Source organism: Hyperolius riggenbachi, chromosome 7, assembly GCF_040937935.1.
Source record: "Hyperolius riggenbachi isolate aHypRig1 chromosome 7, aHypRig1.pri, whole genome shotgun sequence".
In the NCBI taxonomy this organism is placed as follows: domain Eukaryota; kingdom Metazoa; phylum Chordata; class Amphibia; order Anura; family Hyperoliidae; genus Hyperolius; species Hyperolius riggenbachi.
In genome coordinates, this window is record NC_090652.1 from 141,852,851 (window position 1) to 141,874,922 (window position 22,072).

General features: G+C 43.4%; 1 protein-coding gene across 7 annotated transcripts in view; it reads left to right on the forward strand.

The window, feature by feature from the left end:
* The window catches only part of SNX29 (sorting nexin 29), an 875,170-nt gene that overhangs the window by 588,784 nt on the left and 264,314 nt on the right, over positions 1-22,072 (forward strand). For all 7 annotated transcript variants that reach the window (XM_068244702.1, XM_068244708.1, XM_068244703.1 and 4 more), the window contains exon 19: positions 20,154-20,294. In XM_068244702.1, the coding sequence (XP_068100803.1) occupies positions 20,154-20,294 (141 nt within the window). The remainder of the gene's footprint in view (positions 1-20,153; positions 20,295-22,072) is intronic.

Below are 22,072 nucleotides of genomic sequence, written 5' to 3' on the forward strand. Positions count from 1 at the left end.
CATTTAATAATAATAATGCTATGATTATTATTATTTATTGAAGCGCCAACATATTACGCAGCACTGGACATTAGTTTAGGTTACAGACAATATTAGGGGTGACATACAGCAATATGACAATACAGGAATACAAGAAAACCAGATCATGCAGCACAGTATGAGTACAAGTTAAACCATTCAATGAATATCTATATAGAGCTGCCAGCCCCCATCATAGTGTGAATTGTCTATCCAAGCAGGAGACAGGGCAGAGAACTTCTAATCTTGTTGCTTGCTGTGCAGAGCAGTCACCCATCAGTGACTCCACTCCTAGCACTGCATATGCAAGATCTGATAAAGTGACATTGGAAGTAAAAAAAAAAAAATCTGTGTCATTACTAACTTCCTTCTGTCTATTAAAGGGGATCAGAAAATAAGGAAAACATTGAAAATGTTCCTTTAACAGTATGTGTTGAGGATGTGAGAGGAATCTGCAGTGCACAGAAGAAACCCACACAGACACAGGGAGAACATACAAACTCTGTGCAGATAAAGCCCTGGCTGGGATTCAAACTGGGGACCACCACATTGAACTGGTTTCCATCCATACACATATATACGTACATGCATGCATGGTTTTGCTACACCAAGTGCTGGATACTGTATATGCTGTACCAAGGTAAAACATTTTTTTTAAAAAGCAACTTATAAAAGTACTTCTGTGCTAGCTAGTGACTATTTCAGATCATACCAAATAAACAAATTATGTAGCAGGAAGGGCTGTCTTTGCAATCTTACAATCTGAAGGGATATAAATATGCAGAACACACACACACACACACACACACACACACACACACACACTTGCATAGCTGTGAATTGTTTTGGGACACCCGGACTAAGTGCTGGTTCCAGGGAAAAACCCAGGATTTCTAAGGGGGGGAGGGGGATTCCTGAAAGGTCTCTCTCAGCAAGTTGTGCACTACTACGCATGCTGGCGCAGCATTTGCCAGCAAAAGACACAGGGTGCCACCTTAGTAGAGGTATTCATCTTCCATACAGCCCTATATACATTATCCCCAATACACATTATCTTTTCACAGTGCATCTGCCCTTAAACTTTATACCACAGTGCACTGACCACACTGTAGATTCTAAAGCCCTGATCTAGAACTAGGTCACAGGATAAGAATTGTTTCTATGAACATGGTGAAACACTGATCATGGTTTCCTTTTGGTTGTGCCTTAGAATCAGGTCCAACCAGGAATATAATTATGCATTTTTTAAATTTATCCAAATATACTATATATAGAAATATGTTCTCCATTACCTTGCAGCCTTCCTTGTTGTCGGGGCACTCACGAACGGCACGTACGAACCCCTCCTGCTGCACGATATGGCAAATAACCAGCCAGAGAAAGGAAGGAACACTCCTGGAGACCCTGCTGCTCTCCTCCTATTTCCCTCACTTTCCCTTATCTCCCCTCAACCACCCTGGCAGACACTTTATTTTTCATCTCCCTTCCCCCCAGGGGAGGACTGGGACCTTTTGGCCTGGGGGGAAGACACAAACTAGAAGCCTGTTATGAAAGCATCAGCCCAAATGACGTCACACGCGCACCACACATCGTATATGCCAGTAGTCACGTGGGGTGCCAATGTGGAAATACAGCAAGAAAATTCAAGGGATAGTGTGACAGGTAAAGGAGGGGGAATAGTATTTAACGTCGCCGGGGAGTTTAGTGGCAGCAGGGAGAGCCGTCATTCGGCTCACCCTGCGCCCAGCTCACTGGCGGCGTAGAAATACTTATGCAGAGAAGGGGAAAACAGTGAGGAGAGACGGGGGGAAAGCTGAAAAAGAGGGAAGCAGATATTTGCCTCACCAGAATTGCAGTTTTATTTAGCTTTCCTGTATGACAAGAAGACACAGTCAGCACTAGGGGAAATGGGAGAAACAAAGGTGAATGAGGGAGGGCTGTGCACACCAAGAGGGCTTCTGAGCATTTTTCAAATCACCAGCGATTTGAAAAGCGATTGGCTAATGTTACACTATTAGGGTGTTCTCACAGCAGCATTGTTGTTTTTATCAAAATCACAAAAAAACTGCATGTAACATTTTTGGAGCGATTCATTCAAAAATCGCTCTGAAAATTGTTTCACAAAATCGCACTCGCAAATGGCTAGTGATTGCTATTGCGATTTTGGCGTTGCACTAGCCCAGAAAGAGGAGGAGTGTAGGGAGACTGAGAATAGTCTGAGATGGAGCAGAGCTGTATTGCAGTCCCACATTACACAGAGGCTACTTGCCTATAATTTGACTCCTGTCACTGCCAGCCTCTCACACAAGCTACAAGTAGCCCTCCTGTCAAAAACTTTTCAACCTTATCCCCACATGCAGTCATTATAACATTGGGAAGAGACCAGACAGATTTTTTTCCCACAGACCCTCCAGGCAAACTCTGTATCATGCTGTGTTGATTTACCAGCTTGCTCTCTCATTGCTCTGTAATTGCACTTTTATTAGCTAGACTAGTGCTTTACATTGTCTTAAAACAAAAACAAACCTAATTACACCAGGCACTGGACCAGCCCTAAATCACTTTTTCTTTTGATCTCCCCACCAGCTCACACTTCATTTTAATCTCCCCAGAGCATACCGTGTACCACCTGGCCAGTAAGAAAGTACCACCTCTGGTACACGTACCACAGGTTGAAAAGCACTGACCTAGACCATAGTGATGGCCAGGAATCAAATAGAGAATTCCTAACACACGATCTCTGTGTTAGGAATCTGTGGCATGCATAGGTGGCACTTTTCCATTGCAATGATAAATCAGGCCCAGTGAGTTGTAGCTGGTAACAGAGACTGATAATCAACATCTGTTGCCAGTGACTGTGTCACCACTACTGAATATTGATACATTTCAGCCACTGGAGATAGATCTGAGAATCAGTATCAGCTTAGCATCTGAATCATCATATTAAATTAGAGAATATGACACATCCCTGTTACACTTTTGTCTGTGTGATCCTGGCATAACCATGCTCATTCATATTGCTATTTGCGCAGATTTACAGTATAGCCAGGGAAAAGCAGACACCACTGGTGCTGACCTTACCTGAGGCCAAACAAGGATGATTGACATGAAAAAACAATGAGATGGTTTCCCAGGCAGTCAGTTTTCAAATGGTCTGGAATCGTTCAACTAATGTTGAATTTTCTGTTTTCGCTGCCAAGTATCTGTAGTAATATTAGTGAAGCAGTGGCGTATCTGCAGGGGTGCAGGCATGTCTTCTGTTATAGGTGCCGCAGTGCCATGCCTGCACCCTTCCTCCTCCCCCATGCTGCGGTGACCGCCTCCCCAACACATTCACAGACCTCAGATTAGCGGCGATCAGGATACTAAACTGAAGATCAGGCAGCGGTGCTCAGTGACCATGGGTTGAACTTTGAATGCTGGAAGTGATTATTGCCGCCACTTCTTTCATCTGAAGGCAGCCCGGTGGCATGGTGGTTAGCGCTCTCGCCTTGCAGTGCTGGGTTCCCAGTTCGAATCTCAGCCAGGTCAACATCTGCAAGGAGTTTATATGTCTACGTGGGTTTCCTTCTGGCACTCCAGTTTCCTCCCACACCCCAAAAACATACAGATAAGTTAATTGGCTTCCCCCTAAATTGGCCCTATGGACTATGATACATACACTACACGATACATACATAGACATATGACTGTGGTACTGATTAGATTGTGAGCCCCTCTGAGGGACAGTTAGGGACAAGGCTATGTACTCTGTACAGCGCTGCGTAATATGTGGGCGCTATGCAAATTCTTAAATAATAAATACATTTGAAGTTCACTCATTGGTCACGGTGAGCTGCTGATCGCTCTTCGGTCTTGAGTTCGCCACTGATCTGAGGTCTGTGAGTGGGTTGGGGAGGAAGCACAAGGGAGGAGGAGGGGGCTACCTTGTCTACTTTTACTGAGTAGAGGGGGGCAGCCTTGGCTACCTATATTAAGTAGAGGGGCTCTACCTTGGCTACCTATACTGAGTGGAAGTGGGCTACCAATCCTGGGGGCTTCTTTGGCTACCTATACTGGGGAGTGGGGATATCTTGGCTACCTATACTGAGAGGAAAAAGGGCTACCTTGGCTATCTATACTTAGGAGTAGAGATGGCCCGAACCTCAGATTTTAGGTTCGCGAACCTCCACAAACGTTTGCGAAGTTTCGCGAACCGCAATAGACTTCAATGGGGAGGCGAACTTTGAAAACTAGTAACACTGTGAAAAGTGATGGAAAAGATGTTTCAAGGGGTCTAACATCTGAGTTTTTGCATGGATGAGTGGGATAGACGCCAAAAGTCCCGGAGAAAAATCTGGATTTGACGCAAAGCAGCATTTTAAGGGCAGAAATCACATTGCATGCTAAATTGGAGGCCTAAAGTGCTTTAAAACATCTTGCATGTGTATACATTAATCAGGGAGTGTAATTGAGTACTGATTCACACTGACACACCAAACTCACTGTGTAACGCACCGCAAATAGCTGTGTTGTGACGGCCGTGCTGGACTGGTGCGCACCATAGCGAGAGTGCAGGCGATAGCGGTTTTCAAGCCCATACGGTCGCCGGGCTGAGGTAACTGAATGACAGAACAGCAGTGATTGTCCAGCTGATCGAATTTGGTCTGTCCACAATGAAGCAATGACCTTATTATCTTTGGTCTGCCACCCCCTGAGACACTCATATAGCCGGCGGTCATTGCTTCATTGTGATACGCAAGCCCCTTCACCGCGGCAAGGTTATGATCACGAAGGGGAATTGACACATGTACATGCCTTTTGTTTTGTTGTTGCAGCCGCAGTGCAGCCAGAAAAATTAGGCAGGCATGTACACGCACCAGAAAAATTATTATAGCGGCCGCTGCTAGCTGCTATAATAATTCCTGGCCTTAAACATTCAGGAATCCACCTGGAGTCCTGGACCCTGTTGGTGGTGGCGGAGAAGGCAGTCACGCGGCATGCAGGCAGAGATGCTGTGTGCGGGGACTGACTTAGTCTTCGGGCGGGCAGTAGCCCTCCGGGATCAGTGCCTCATTCATTTTGATAAAGGTGAGGTACTGAACACTTTTGTGACTTAGGTGACTTCTCTTCTCAGTGACAATGCCTCCAGCTGTGCTGAAGGTCCTTTCTGACAGGACGCTTGAGGCAGGGCAAGACAGAAGTTGGATGGCAAATTGGGACAGCTCTGGCCACAGTAGTCCAAGGGTTCATCGCTGCTTACAGTGTCTACATCTACACTTAAGGCGAGGTATTCGGCTACCTGCCGGTCGAGACGTTGGTGGAGGGTGGATCCGGAAGCGCTAAGGCGAGGCGTTGGACTAAAGAATGTCCGCATGTCCGACATCACCATGAGATCGCTGGAGCGTCCTGTCCTTGTCTGCGTGTTCATGGGAGAAGGATTACTGGCAGTGGTACCTTTATTGCGTTGTGCTGTGACATCACCCTTAAACGCATTGTAAAGCGTAGTTGCCAGCTTGTGCTGCATCCTTTCTGCCTTCTGGTGATTTGGAAACCTCTCCGCCACTTTGTGCCTATACCGAGGATCTAGTAGCGTGGCCACCCAGTACAGCTCATTCCCCTTCATTTTCTTTATACGGGGGTCCTTCAACAGGCTGGACAGCATGAAAGACGCCACCCCACCACAGACGAACCGCTCAATATTTATGCCAAGGGACCGCAACTGCTGGTCCCCATTCTAAATTGGCTCAAAAAGATCAGATCGATATTCATGCCAGTGGACCGCAACCACTGGTCCACATTCAGAATTGGCCCAAATTTTTTTTTTCCCGAATCGATCCAGTCAGCAGGTCACATGTGGCGGAACCGTGTCCCAGCTTCTAGGACCAGCATTCAATTATACCACGAGTTTCATTCCCCAATAGTTTTATAACTTTTAAAGTGGAGTTCCTATCTCATTACAATTTACTATCCTACATAGACCTATCAATTTCAAACTACAAAATACACAATCTCAGCCGTTACCATAGATCAATCAAAACTGTGACAATCACATTAGATCAATAACCAGTCTTTTGCTTCAGGGATCAAGCATACAGGATAATTCAGATTTTTCATTGAGGCCCAATGGGCCCATTGCTTCTGTTTTTAGTATCAATCTGGTTTCCCTTCTTAAAAGAAGTCTTTCCCTATCACCCCCTCTCCGGGGTATCTCTTGTTTTTCCAATGCTGCAAATCTAATATTGAATTTTTCGGGCCGCTGTTCATTTCTCATATGGTCAATAAGTCGGGTGCAACCCTTCCCTGATTTGATAGAGGCCATGTGTTCGCCACATCTGATTTTCATCGGTCTGGTGGTTTGCCCTATATAAAAACGATCACAAGGGCATAACAGGACATATACCACAAATTCTGTCTGGCATGTAAAAAACTCTTTAACCTGCATCAGTTCCTTCCCCACACGTATATTTTTCTGTACAAATAGCTTTTCACACGACTTACACCGCCCACATCTATGATTCCCAGACGGTAAGGAGGCGCTAAGCCAATCCTTATGTCTGGGTGGGACAAACTCACTGCTAGTCACCAGGTTGCCCAAAGTGGGCACTCGTCTGAAAGCCACCCTCGGGGCTTCCTGTGAAATCATCATCAAATCGGGATCACTAGCGATCATGGACCAATTAGAATGTATGGACTTTCTAATTCGATCTGCCATTGCCGAATAGTCAAAGGTAAACGTCGTTTTCTCTGCGCCACCGTCGTTTCTCCCCCTAGGGGCCAATAACTCACTCCTCCCTTGTTTCCGGGCTCTCAGCCTGGACTTCTTAGTACATTTGGATCGTACCCTCTTCTCTGGAACCTAGCAGTGAGTTCGTCCGCTTGTACCTCAAAATCTGCATCTCTGCTATTGTTTCGCCTCAATCTCAGATATTGCCCATAGGGAATAGCTTCAATAACATACTTCGGGTGGAAACTCTGTGCGTGAAGAATAGTTAGTGGCTGTATTTTTTCTATAGCCCTTTGTCATCAAACAGCATCTTCAATGATCAATTTAACATCAAAGAACGTTACTTCATGCTTATCGATTTCGGAAGTAAACTGCATGTTTACCTCATTCGTGTTAAGATATTGCATAAATTCACTGAACGCTTCTTCAGCTCCCGACCACACCACCAGGACGTCGTCCACGTACCTGGACCATTGTCTGACGTGCCCCCGGAAAGGATTTTTATCCAAGAGCACAACAGACTCCTCCCACGCCCCCAGAAAGAGGTTTGCGTAGGAGCACGGGGGTCCCCATTGCCGTCCCAGACACCTGATGGTACCAGGTGCTGTCAAACAGAAATGCATTATGCATAAGAACAAATTCCAATAATTCGAGGATGTACTCCACGTATTTTTCATCCTTATTTGTGCGTAACAAAAACTGCGTTACGGCAGTGACACCCATGTCGTGTGGGATACGGCTGTACAGACTGACCACATCAATGGTGGCCAGTCTGTCCCCGGGGACCCACGTGGTTTGCTCCACCATTCGCAAGACCCCGAGGGTGTCCTTAAGATAGGATGAAACTCCCTCCAGTAAAGGGCTTAGGAGGTGGTCCAAGTACCTGGATAACCTCTCAGTGAGATACCCACAGCCACAGACTGTGGGTCGACCTGGCGGTGCGGTCAGGGACTTGTGCAGTTTGGGAATATGATACCAGACAGGAAGTCGTGGAAATAGCGGAAGGAAGTCAATGGCTAACTTGTTAGAAAGATAACCCTCCTCAACACCCTTTCTGAGCAGGGTGCAGAGTCTATTTTGATATCGTGTGGTGGGGTCAGAAGGCAGTGGGTGATAAATCTCTTTATCATTAAGCTGTCTCAGAGCCTCTTCACGATATTGTGCATTCAACATGATCACCAGATTTCCCCCTTTATCTGCCTTTCTGAGCACCACCTCACAATTTTTCCTAAGCCATACTAGTGCTCTCCGCTCTTCCCCGGTTACATTGGGCTCTTCGGTATCATAGATCTCAGCTTTTATGCCCCTAAGGGTACATTCAAAAAAAGTGCTCCAGGGTAGAACCTGGAGCAGTGAGGAAGGGCTGCACCGACCTACATGCCCTAAATGGGCCAATATCGCCCAAATTTAGGGTCTTAGGGACCTCTGTTTCGCTTTCTTCCCTTTGATCAGTCTCTGCCAGCAGATCTTCAAGTACCTGTAAGATCTCCTCATCAGTGGGGTTCAACTGCACCCAGGGGAAAAAAACAAATGTGCCCGTATCATTATCCCCTATCATTTGAGTGAGAGGGGAGGAAATTTCAAAATTAGTTAGCAGCCCCTCAATCTGTGCCTGCAGGGGGTTTAGGCTTTGCCTGTCCACTCCTGTATTGGCGTCGACTATCATGGGGGCGACCGTAATGGTCTGCAGTTTCTGTCCAGTATAGGATCTTATCCGAAGAGGACTGAAAAATAAAATTTAACTTTTATTGGTCTGCATTAAAAATGACCTATGTTTGTCATAACACATAGAAAGTGGTATATGGGTGGGGGGACAATTATCAGTGGTACAGGAGACCATCCACCCCTTTTCCCATTCCTAACTAGTTAACTCTACACAAAACTCGACATGTTTCATTTCCTAAATTGGAAATTTCGTCAGGAGTGAAAGTGCTCAGTGCTAGAGTGCCATAGTGCTAAAAAACGAGTTACATAATATACATTATCACATTTCTAATATAACGGACTGACAGAATAACGGCCGTGAACACACAGCCTGGCTGTGTGCAGGCTGTGTGTTCACGGCCATTATTCTGTCAGTCCGTTATATTAGAAATGTGATAATGTATATTATGTAACTCGTTTTTTAGCACTATGGCACTCTAGCACTGAGCACTTTCACTCCTGACGAAATTTCCAATTTAGAAAATGAAACATGTCGAGTTTTGTGTAGAGTTAACTAGTTAGGAATGGGAAAAGAGGTGGATGGTCTCCTGTACCACTGATAATTGTCCCCCCACCCATATATCACTTTCTATGTGTTATGACAAACATAGGTAATTTTTAATGCAGACCATTAAAAGTTAAATTTTATTTTTCAGTCCTCTTTGGATAGGGTAACTGTGTTATATATTAAGAATCAGGGGTGTTTTGTTATCAGTATAGGATCTTCCCTGGATTGAGGGTTGAGGCAGATCATCTTGTCCAAATCTTTGGGCAATGACCAATTTTCGTACTGACTTAAACAGGTCAATAGTAAAGGAGACGAAATCAAAACTTGGTGTGGGGCAGAAATTTAAACATTTCTTCAAGAGTGTGACACACACAGGTGGAATGTCCACTCCAGAAATGTTCACCACTTGCAAATCTTCTTTATCTAGACTTCCGCTTTACATTTCTTTTTCACTGGTTTTAGAATGCTGGATCAATCCCAGCTGACTGCTTTCAGTCTTCTTATTAGCTCTTCTCCTTTCTCAGCTTCTGATTTGTCTCCTAAAGGGGCTGCTGCTCCTGCACATCCTGCTTTTTTATCCTGATCACTATTTCCCTTCTTTTTATCCTTATTTCTGTTATTCTTTTTAGGGTACCTCTTCTTAATAGTTGTCTTGCCCCCTCATTTCTTGTGTATCTTCACTATCTGAACCAGAATCAGTGGTCCAGTAGCCTCTTCCTCTGGGATTTCTTCAATTGGGGGCTGCTGGTCCCCAGTTGAAGATTTTTTTTCCTGTCAAAATCCTCCTTGTCCCTGTATAATTTTCTTAATTTTCTGGTTTTAATCTTATCCTGAATTTTAAGAATCTTCGTTTCGATTTTGGTGGCCACTGTTGTAAATCTCTCCTCGCTTACTGAAGCTTTGTAGCTGCTTTTAGTGTCCTGAAGCTCATCAGAAACCTTATTGTATTCCTTCACAGTTCCGGCCAAGATTATGTTCTGCAGTCTTTTTGCCAGATCTAAATAGGCTGTCATCCATTTGTCGACAAAGACACAGGGTCCTCTCTATACTCTGAGAGCTCTTTGTAGGACCTGAAGCTTCTTGCCACTATGCCCACCTTCTTATACGTTTTAACGTGGCTACTGTCCAGAAGAGTTTAGTCTCCTGTTCACTGAGTCTCCCCAATCTCAGCTCCAATACCTTCGCACCCACCTCCTTATTAGCCTGCGTTGATTCAGCTGTGTTGGAGAAGTTACTTAAATCTTCTCTTCCTTCTGCCACTTTTTCGCTTACCAACATTAGAAAGTCAAAATCTATCTCTAACTCATCAGTTGAGGATTCTTCCTCTAAACATTTATCTCCTCGTGTATCACCAACAGAGGTCACTGTGGGGTGCTCAACACCTCAAAAGTAGGAAAAGAGTACACAAAATGTCTGTTACAAAAGATCAAAGCAAAATAGTGTGGCACATTTAAGGGATGTGCCACACTATTTTGCTTTGATCTTTTGTAACAGATATTACAAATGTGCACCTGACACACACACACACACACACACACACACACACACACACACACACACACACACACACACACACACACACACACACACACACACACACACACACACACACACACACACACACACACACACACACACACACACACACACACACACACACACACATACTGTGAACAGGTGCAATGACTGGTGGTATTAACAATGCGTGCGCTCACATAAGTAGGTAGGTAGGTGGACTAAACAGTGAACAGGTGCAGTGATTGGGATTACAAATGTGCAGCTGCCTGTCACACACACAGGTAGTCACTGAATGTGCTGGGCCTGGCAATGGTACAGTAGGAATTAAGGGGCCAAAGGCCAGCTGCGACTGACTGACAGGGCCGTATATAATGCAAGTGGGCCGCACACACAAAAAAAATAGATCACAAGATTAGCTCTCAAAAGAGCTGTTGAGGGGTGCTTTTTTCGCAATAAGAATCAGCAACGAGCAAGCTAACAAGCCTACAAGAGCCTAACTAAGCTTTCCCTATGAGAGTCTGCAGCAGCTCTCCCTTCTCTATTTACTGCAGGCACACGAGTGAGTCCAGTGCCTGACGCTGCCTGCATTTTATAAGGGGGGAGGGCCTCCAGGAGGGAGTGTAGCCTGATTGGCTACAATGGGCCTGCTGACTGTGATGTAGAGGGTCAAAGTTGACCCTAATGATGTACTAGGGGGGGTGAATTGAACTTCCTGAAAAGTTTGCGGTTCTCTGTGATCGCGAACCCTGGAAGTTCACCAGGAACCGTTTGCCGGCGAACCTTTCAGGCCATCTCTACTTAGGAGGGAAGTGGGGCTACTAATCCTGGGGGCTACCTATGCTGGAGGGAGAGGGCTATATCTGGTAACCTATACTGGGGACTACTTCTGACTACCTATAGTGGGGGCTCACTGTGCTGAACTGTTGTCTCACTACCAATACTGGGGGGCACCTCTGGCTACCTATTAATATTGGTGGGCCTACCTACCTAATACTTATGGAGGTATTTCTAGCTACTTAATAGTATTTGAGGGCCACATCTGTCTACCTGATACTGCTAAATGTGGAACTCACAAGATTGCCTAATACTGCTAATTAGGAGGTAGTTATGTTTTAATATTTAGGGGCTCATCTGGCTACCTAATACTACTATCTGGGGAAGGGGAATGGATCATGCATTGCTTCCCAATAATCCTTTTAAAGGGAACTCACAGGATTACCAAATACTCACTGCTGTGTGCACATCTGGTTACCTTATACTGATAACTTGAGGCACATGGCTACTGGGGAACATGACTAGTTAATTCATGTATAGAGAGGGCAACTAGCTACTTAACTGTTTTATCTTGGTGCACCTGGCTATATAATGTGTTTATCTTAAGGCACCTGGCTACTTAATTATTTTATCTGGAGAAGTGTGGTTACTTTTTTATCTGGCTATTGGTAAATAAATATTTTATTGGCTGTCATGTGTCTACTTGATTAATTATCTGGATGCATGTGATTACTTATTTTTTTTTATATGTGTATGTTTTAATTGTGTGGAGGTATTGCTGTGCCTGTGAGGGTTAGAAAGGATGCTGTTATTATGGGAGAAGGAGGCTTTTCTTTGGGTGGAGGGGACACCATTTCAGTGTTTGCCATAGGTGCTGTTTTACCCAGATACCCCACTGTACTGAAGTCATCATTTTCTAGCAGGAGCGTAACAATAATTCTCGTGATGGTTGTGGGGCATGGGGCCTATGTGGGCCTGATCCTCTTCTCACCCACCTTGCAGAGAAGCGGAGCTATGAGACTGTATTTCCCCGAGCCCACTGCCTCACTTCTCCTCTTTCTCCTGGCAACCACTCCTGTTGCCCTGCATACACACCTCCCGATCATGTGACATTGTGAGCTGTGTATGCCCACTTAGCCAGTTGCTGCCTGGAGGAAGAGATGATGAGGGGCATCAGGATTTAGTAAATATAGTCAAATATCTCCTCGGCACTTGGGGGGGCATCTGCGACACTGGCCCCTTCCAGGAAGGGAGGAAGGGCATCTGCAGAGGGGCCTGGCTAATTTTGGTTTGCTGGGGGCCCAAGCGTCCTTTGCTATGCTCCTGTTTGTTGGGTTCTACAACAGCTGTCTGCACTTGCCCTGTTATGTGAGCCCCACAGTTATGGTTATTTCCACAATCTCCAAAAGGCAAAATGTCAGAGTCCATGGTCATGTTATTTGCTAAATGAAAACATAGCAGAGGTAGGCTCAAGTTTAGTTCAAGTTTGCTTTAGCCTTTGTGCTTGGCCTATGAATGCTGTATATAGAGGATCGGGATGCAGGTGTAAGTGCTGGGGAGAGTGGGTGTATTATGGTAAATTAGTTGTGCTCAGGAAGTTACTCAGTCTTTTGAGTAAAGCTGATTTCCTGCTAGTTATTTATTGGAGCAAAGCTGATCCTTTAGTTTGAGGTGTTAAGCAATAATTAATTAACAGGTGCATATGTAGCAAAAGCCAAGCGGAACACCAAGTAATTTCTAGTTAAATGTCCTTATCTGAATGTAATGCAAAATAGCATGTGCATTGACAGGCCTCTTTCAACTCTTTTTTTTTTCCCCCCATTTGAAAGCTTTTTTTTTTCTGTGTGTCTCTTTTCTCTAATTTTAGGATAAGTAATCCTTCAGAAGGATCTGTGTTCCTGGCACATTGTGCTATTATCCCAGAATGTGAAGTGTCCATCTAAAGTCTTCTTTATTACCCTGTTTGGAACATAACATCTGTTGCATGTAACAAACGTCTTACAATGATGATTCGCAGTGTGTGATAGCCTGATATGGTATGATAGCCATTTAGAGGTAGATTCACATCTGAGAGTTGAGCTTCAAACAGTCTCTTTGAATATGTCTGCATTGGCTCAGCTGAAAGCAGAACTTTGTAATGGTGAGGGTTTGGGAATTAGTCTACATTCACAGTGGGTTGTAGCGGAGCGACCTAATGGCCGAATTGTAATACGGAAAGTTGCACTGCAATGCTCATTAGGGCACTTTTACTGCTGCATATCATAGAGATGAGCAAGCATTACTCATTAATTTCCTCCACTCTGGCCATAATCAGCCCTGCCCTGGCCATCCAAGCATCTATCACTGGATCACCGCTTGGCCATCCTGATGAGAATGTAAAGGGAGATGACAGTGGTGATTATGGATGGGTCAGGCTGCAACTGTGGTCAGGCGGCACTTGTGGCCACCCAATCTCTGGATCACCGCTTGGCCATCCTGATGAGAATGTAGCTAATGACTGTAGAAGGGAGATGACAGTGGTGATTATGGATGGGTCAGGCTGCAACTGTGGCCAGGCGGCAATTGTGGCCACCCAATCTCTGGATCACCGCTTGGCCATCCTGATGAGAATGTAGCTGGTAAATGTAGCAGGGAGATGGAAGTAGTGATTATGGATGGGCCAGGAGGCAACTGTGGGAGTTGATAGGGCTGATTGTTGGCTGGATAGCTCCCCTAAGTATCACCAAGAGGCAGCATATTTGTATTTAAACAATCCTGTGATGGCTAATACTTCCATAAGCTTGTTATCCCCTTGGACAATCTTGAGTGTCTTGGCAATGGCTGCCAGTGAAGTCTACAGTTTTTCCAAGAGACAACTTGTAATGGCAGCCAAAAGGTTAAGGGGCCGTTCACAGTGCTCAGTTGCGTTGCAGAATAATTCTGCATGTCAACTCACCGCCCATAATTCTATGGGCCTTTTCACAGTACTGCTTTGTAACTGATTGCATTATTCTAACTCGCTGCATGCAGGCTTTGCATTAAAGTCTATGTCCAGTCCCCATTGCAGTTCACACTCATTATAACGCATTATAATGCGTGCGTTATGCAACTGACCACTGTGAACCTAGCCTGCACAATAGTTTTAAATGATGCTCCATTAGAAGAATAGCATAGAATGAAGTCTATGTAAAGAATTCAAGTTGTTTTGGGTTTTATTATAGAAAGCTCTCTCTACAGGTGTGTGCATGCGACTACAATTGCGCAGCTGCTAATTCACAAAATTTTAAATAATAATTGATGTGTTCTGGTATGATTCAGATGAAGGATACAATTTTCTCCACCAAATGGCAAACAAATGTAGTAAATCCATTTATGTTTTTCTCTATTCACTATTGTTTTTCTCTATTCACTATTGTTTTTCTCTAACCCTGGAGAACTTATCTAATTAGGCTAAGCTTCTGACACCATGCCCTTCTCCCTCCTATATAATAATTAGCCTGTGTCTCTGCGTCCCATGTTCCCATGGCGGGCCAGGGGGCCAGCCAGGTGGGCGGGCATGTGTGCAAGCTTGGCGGGAGCGTGCTCATGCATGCTGACATGCGGCGGTGGTGACAGACCTAGAGCCCATTTTCTAAACGGGCTTAGGTCAACCAGCCTATTTATATTATAAATAAATATGTTAAAATGTAAACTGTTTTAATTATTATAGTATGAGCAGAAATATATCTGAATTAGTGACACTGTGATATTGGAAATAAGTTTGATATTGATAATGAATAATGTTACATTTATGAACGCCCACAGCAGTCGCCTTCACAAGGTGACTATAAGTTGCCAGATGTAATACTGTACAGACATGCCTAAGATGTGTAGGTGGGCAGCTTAGTGGATGAACCCACTCTCATCATGTTTCAGAGACTTAGTGTTATCTATGTTAATGACTTGGCAATGTGTGATCTCCACGATGAACGTGTTCAGTCATATGTCTGGTTCTATCTTGCCAAGTGCACTATGATTTTCTCACTAAACACAGGAAATTCATATACTACCTGCAAATGTACTTTAAAAAAAAAAAAAAAAAAAAAACGTAATCGGAGTTCCTTCTTTTTGCCTTCAAGTTCTGTAAGGCTCGATTCACTCTAGTCAGACAAGTAGACATGTCGACAAATTCTATGTTATCTATAGGAAAAGAGAAGATGTCACAACCCCGATTAAAAAACTCGGGCAACACTCACCTAAAAATGGATCAGAAAATCTCACAGTGACACCTCCCTGCCCCACGCAATGTCACACGACGGGTGTGAACGAGAGTTCAAATGATTGCTGTACTTTGCACAAGAGTATTTGGGGATCTTAAAGCTCCGATCCGCCATGACGGTCGTTGTCATCGCAGATCACAAAGCGTTGTTTGCCCGATCGCACACTCATACCACCTCACAGGATAGCAAAAATGATTGATTGTCGCTCAAGAAAATTGCCAGTCATTGAAAGAATCTCACTAAGAATTGCGAGGTGGGTACGAGCCTTTAGGGATCTTGCAGGGCTTGTAACAGGTGTGCAAACTATTGGGATATGGGCATCTGTGTAGCAAAGGACTCTCATGTTATTAAAGACACAAATGAGGGCAAATAATAGAGTGAGAAATGATTTAAGCCAATTACAGCTTTTGCCATTTCATTCAAAACTAAGAGGCAAAAATTACCTGCATAAAAATGTAAAACGTAATAAATAAAAAAAAAGACGTTACAGGGAATAAGGAACTGATGTAACTTATAATTAGTTACCCTAATCAACAGAAATGCCATATTCAGGAAAATATAGAATGCCGTGGATATTACTTTATTATCCAAGATGTCTGCTTCCAGTTTTACTTGCTGTGACCAAGGGGGAATTTCCTTCTAAGTTAAAAATGAACCAAGAAATTTGAGTTGCTGCAGCATTTATTTAACTGGTCTCTTTTCAAGCTAAGTATATTTGCATAGAATTGCGTAAGAGATGTATCAACTGTTATTTGCATCTTATTGGCCATGAAAGATATACTCTATGATGACTGGATATCATATATGTGGGAGCACAGGCTTTGTACTATTTTTAGGTGAATAGAGCTACTGTATGGATCAGCATCTAGAATTAGCAGTGCATAACATTCGGTATTTCATTGATTAAACTGCTAAACAAGGGACACTTCACATACTATTTCTGCTTCACAGCTTCCGGTATTATTTGCCTGCTCATTGGACAATAAATAAACAGTATGATGAAGTGCATGAATGGTCTAATGAGCAGGCCAGTCACTCGGGGACTTGCATCAGCTGAAATAGAGGATGTTCTCAGTCCAGCTGAACAGTCTGTAGAGAAAGTTGGACGGAGTTTATTGTTAGGATTATAAATATTGTTGGCTTTAAAATAGGTCACATTTATTTGGCAATAAAAATCACTTTTTTTTTTCATTTGAGTATTTAGCTGCTTTCCTAAAGCTAAGCTTAACTTCATGTCTATTTTATCTCCCAGCAATTAGATGCCGGCTAATATTTGCATTCCAAAAGTTCAGAAAGAGAAGGAAAGGGTTAGAAACATGCTTGGGTTTTTATTGCTGTGTAGGTACATAGTGGGGCAAATTACACTCGCTTTGTATTTGCTTTCATAGGTGTCAGAAAATACATTCTTAAAGAGACACTGAAGCGAAAAAAAATATATGATATAATGAATTGGTTGTGTACTATGAATAATTACTAGAAGATTAGCAGCAAAGAAAATATTCTCATACTTTTATTTTCAGGTATATAGTGTTTTTTCTAACATTGCATTATTCTATAATATGTGCAGATTACACAACACTCAGCATTCAAAATGATTCTTTCAGAGCAGTCTGTGAAGTAATGAACTCTCCTCTAGCAGAGGAAAAGTAAATAGTCCAGGAACAGTTGAGATAATAAAAGTCAGATAACAGCCCTCTCCACAACTAACTTAGTCAGAGAGCTTAATGGCTTGTTTGCATAGAAATAACAACTGGAGTTTCTCAACTCTTCCTGTACTGGAAACAATTAGACTGATGTATCTGATCTTAATGTTTTATTTCTTAGCTGTACTACACATACAAATCATAATATCATCATTTTTTATCCGCTTCAGTGTCTCTTTAAGGCGCATACACTCCTTTGACAGATGTCACCCATTGGGGATCAATACCTGATCCCCTTGGGCCACATTGCTGAGCCAGGCTCCACACGTGTGTCAGCTGTGTAGCTGATGATGTGCTGTGTCGCTATGTCGCTGGTTTCGACTGAGGGATAACAAGCAGCATAGTTTGTAATGTAAGAAGTTTTTATTGCTATTTGCTTCTGTAATAAGAGGATTTCACCATTTCCCTTGCCCTTTTAAGGGTGGCACAAAAGACAGAAAGCATAAAGCAATCCCCCCAATGAGGGCAAAAACAGCAATAAAGAGTGAGGGTGGTAGTAGTTACTCTACTAAAACGAATAGAGAAAAGGTTTTGACGTGTGTTGGGCTGAAACACGCTAAATATTGCTGCCTTTCATCTGTGGCATATATGGTAAGTTGTCAGTGCTCCTGTCAGTTGGCAAGACAAAATATTAAAAATGTTCTTACAGCACACAGATGGGTTTTGCATAATCAAGTATTAGTTTCTAAAACGGGCTCTAGCTGCTGAATTTTACTTTTCATTGAGTTGCAAATCTCTGCTTGAAGAGATGTTATATATCCCCAGCATCAGATATGTTATTCCTTCTAGAAAAAATGCCGTTTTTATGATACTTGTTTTGGGAGTTATTGATTTCAGCATTTCTCTGTCTCTGTGAGGAATGAGGACTAATGTGTAAAGCCTTGAGGCAGATTGCTGTTATTGACGTTCATATAATAGAGTTTAAAAGGTCTTGTTATGTACCCCACATTAACACAAACATCACCTGCAGTGTTATCTTGCCACAGAGCTTGTGACCAGTTTGAACTGGCTTAATCATTGGTTTAATCAATTGTTATGAGCATTTATTCTGGTCTAGCTGATGACAGTGCTATAAAACCAAACTAAACCCAAAACTGAATGCAGGAATTTCTTTCAGCAGTCAGAATGATAAGGAAATATGAAACCGAGTCTTGTATCATTGGCCGCTACTCTCTGGATTTATCTGAGTAACAGTCCAATCAGCTGTAATTATGAGAAAGCCAGATTAGGACAAACAGCCGATGCCTGGGTACATTTACCAGAGTCCCTGACTGTATTACTATAGAAACCACATGTCCACATGAGGAGGTAGCATCTGAAGCCATTGGACATACTGTAGGTACTGAGACCTTAAAGGGACACTTAAGCCAGGAATAAAAAATCAGTTTTACTTTCCTGGCGGCAACGGGTCACCAGAGGCTCCGTGAGTGACTGCAGGGGCATGGGGCGGCTGCAGGGGGCTGGTAGAAGCCCCAGGTAAGTGTCCCTTTAATGTGTACCTGTACTGAACTCAAATTATGTTTGTAAATGTAATTACATGGCATAGTCCCTTTCATTTTCACTCAGCTTTTAATGCAGTTTCCTCCTGTGTCCCTCCCATTCCCCTTTATCAGTGCTTCTGTTGAGGGGCAGTTGAATCCACTTGTCCAGAAGTTCCCTCCTGTCTCTAGCCATTTTCCAATCTCTAGCCCTGGCTGTGAATCAGCACATTTATACAGGGCATGCATGTGTTCACTGTGCATGTCCAGTAAATGGGACCACTTGTGTACATCTTCTTTACTTTATACACAAGCAGTTTATTTTACTGGGCATGTGCAACTTATGAACTTTGCACCTGCTTAGTACACTTGGGGCCTGATGCATGAACTGCGTGTGAATTTGCTGTGTGCAAGCAGTGCACAGCAGTTTTACCGGTACTAACGCCAGGGAGGAAGTACTTGAGTAAGTAGCATATTGCACGTTACCATAGCAACATGAGTTGGTAACATGAGATGCTCTAATTGCATAACATATGCTACTCCCCTAGCGATAGTATTTATTTATTTATTGTTTTTATAAAGCGCCAACATATTACACAGTGCTGGGCATTAGTTATGGTTACAGACAATATTTAGGGGTGACATGCAGCAATAAGACAATACAGGAATACATGCAAACCGGATCACGCAGCACAGTATGAGTACAAGGTAATGCTTGGATAGGAGCATGGAGACTAGGCAAGTCGCATTCACTCAAAAGTTCACTCAGATCCATAGGATGGGTGTACGGTAATGGAGGTGCATGTACAGGTAGGAGACAAAAGGCTTACAATCTAGAGGGAGAGATAGGGACATGAAAGGTAGGTGGCCAGAGTTCAGCTGCTGTTTTAGAGCACTAGTGAGGGGGTTAGGCCAGAGTGAAAAGGTGAGTTTTGAGGGCCTTCTTGAAGATGTTGAAGAAGTAGGAAACCCTAACAGGGGGAGGTAGGGGAGTTCCATAGTGTTGGAGCAGCTCCTGAGAAATTTTGGAACCGTACGTGGGATTGGGTGATGCAGGGGGCAGTCAGGCGAAGTTCATTGGAGGAGCGGAGTGAGCTGCTAGGTGTGTACCTCTGAGTAAGATTGGAAATGTAGGTTGGGCAGGTTTTGTGGACAGATTTGTAGGCCAGACACAGTACCTTGAATCTGATTCTGGACTGGACAGGATGCCCGTGAAGGGATTCACTGGGGAGCCGCCATGGTGGTAGTGGTGATAGTATCAGTAAACCTGGCGTGTGTAGCGCAGGACCTGTGCGGCATTTTTTGCCGTTACTTCGCACTTCAGGCCATAGTCACAGCTGATTGATCTGTCAGTCAGTTAAATCCAGAGAGCAGTAAAGCAGAAATATGCTTGTTGTACATACTCCTGCAGTCTTCTGAGATGATGTTTTCTTTGAAGTGGTGTGTTTGTATGAATGTTAATGGCTGTGATTTTTTTGTTAAATGATCCTCTATATTTTCTTTAAGGTCTACATCAGAATTAAAGACGACGAGTGGAACATTTACAGAAGATATGCAGAATTCCGAAGTTTACATCACAAATTACAAAGCAAATATCCAAATGTGAGGAACTTTCACTTTCCACCAAAAAAAGCCATTGGAAACAAGGTACTTATTTGACAAACTCTTTACATTTAATAAAATAACAATAACAGTGGGGATATACTGTATTTATCGCTGTATCACTAGTGGTCGCCACTAAGCGTTAAATACCTATCCATGGAAAATACAGTGAAAGACATGACTGCTTTCTTGAACTACTTCACCATTCTTATGGTAGATATCTAAATACAATAGACTTCGAATCCATTCACACCTATAGGCTTGCATACAGATGTCTACAATGGATATTCAGTTTATCTCATTCATTTGTGTGGTTAATTCACAAAGATTAACATTCATTAGGGCATTATAAACTGGTTCTATATTTTCAATGTGTGTACAGAAGAAGAGTTGTAAATCTGCTCTAAACCTAGGCATACATTTTGAGGGATCTATCTGATGATTGACTGCAGCATTGTCTCACTTGATGTTAGCCATGTGCTTTGTACTACTTGGTGAACACAGCCTTTCTTTTGTACCACAATGCTCATGGCTTCCTGTGCCCCTGACCACCTTGATAGCCTAAACTGGTTGGTCTCCAATTATCACAGTACTAAGCTACCACCACTCCTACCCCATACCAATCACCCTCCATTCTCACCCCATGATAACCACTTCCCAGGCATGGCCAGTATCAGTAGTAGGGAATCTGAACTCAAGCTATTCCTCTAGTGGGATTCTTTTCCACATTCATGTAGCACATCTTATAAGTGAAGACAGAAGCTGGAGCAGTTCATCCAAGGCAGACGTGGGCATCCAAATCCTCAAGTGTACGTCCTCAGCTCTGTAGATAAGTTAGTAATGTCTCCCTTTGCAAACCATTGTACTGCCAGCAGATGCAGACCACTCTTGTAGAGGTGGCAGGTCTCAATCTCTCTATATACAACACATGCAGAGAGTTCAAAAAATTATCATGAGTAGCACATAGCTGAAATTACAGTCAAATGGGCGGTAAACTTCAATACATTAAGTGGAAAACTTTTTTGAGATGCTAGTGTGATTCTAGTATTACTATTTTTTATCATTTTCATCATGCGTATTTATTTAACTAAAAAAAAGGTTTTTATTGAATATAGAAGGTGTCAGTTAATACAACATCCTCTATAATCATCTCCCTGTGTCCCTGCGTCACGCAGTCCCTGTGTAGCTGGGTCTGTGCTTTTTGCTACTGCGCATGTGCGCAGCACAGACCCAGCCTCAGAGAGACAGGAGGACAGGGCCAGGGAGCTGGGCGGGCGTGTGAGCAGGCGGCCGGGTGTGCGCGCACGCACGTGTGCAGCGGGTGCGCGTGTGCACAGTAACATGCGGCAGGGGCGGCGAGAAACACAGACCTAGAGCCCGGTTTTAAATGGGCTTGGGTCTGCTAGTTACTGTATAAAGCATAATTGACAGGTAAGAGGGTAGTCAAAATAATTACATGTAGCCATGAAGAAATCCAGTAGAGAATAACTACTGAGGTAATGGAATGACTGAGGGTTTGCACAGAACAACCTATTGTTGTAGTCATGTTACAGACAGTTGGCCAATGTTCCTTGTCTCAGGACAATGCACTCACATGAAATGCTCTGATACTAGAACTGAATAAATCACATTTAGAACATAACTCTTAACAAGGAAGAAATACCCAACATGATATTATGCCTTGGCTATTGGCTATCATCTTTCTCACTCCCTCACCTCATTTCACGTGTTCAGCTGGCATAATGCCAATTTGTAAATACAATGAAAACCCTTTATATTCACAACTGTAGAGACATAGTTAAAGTGGAATAAAACTCTGACAT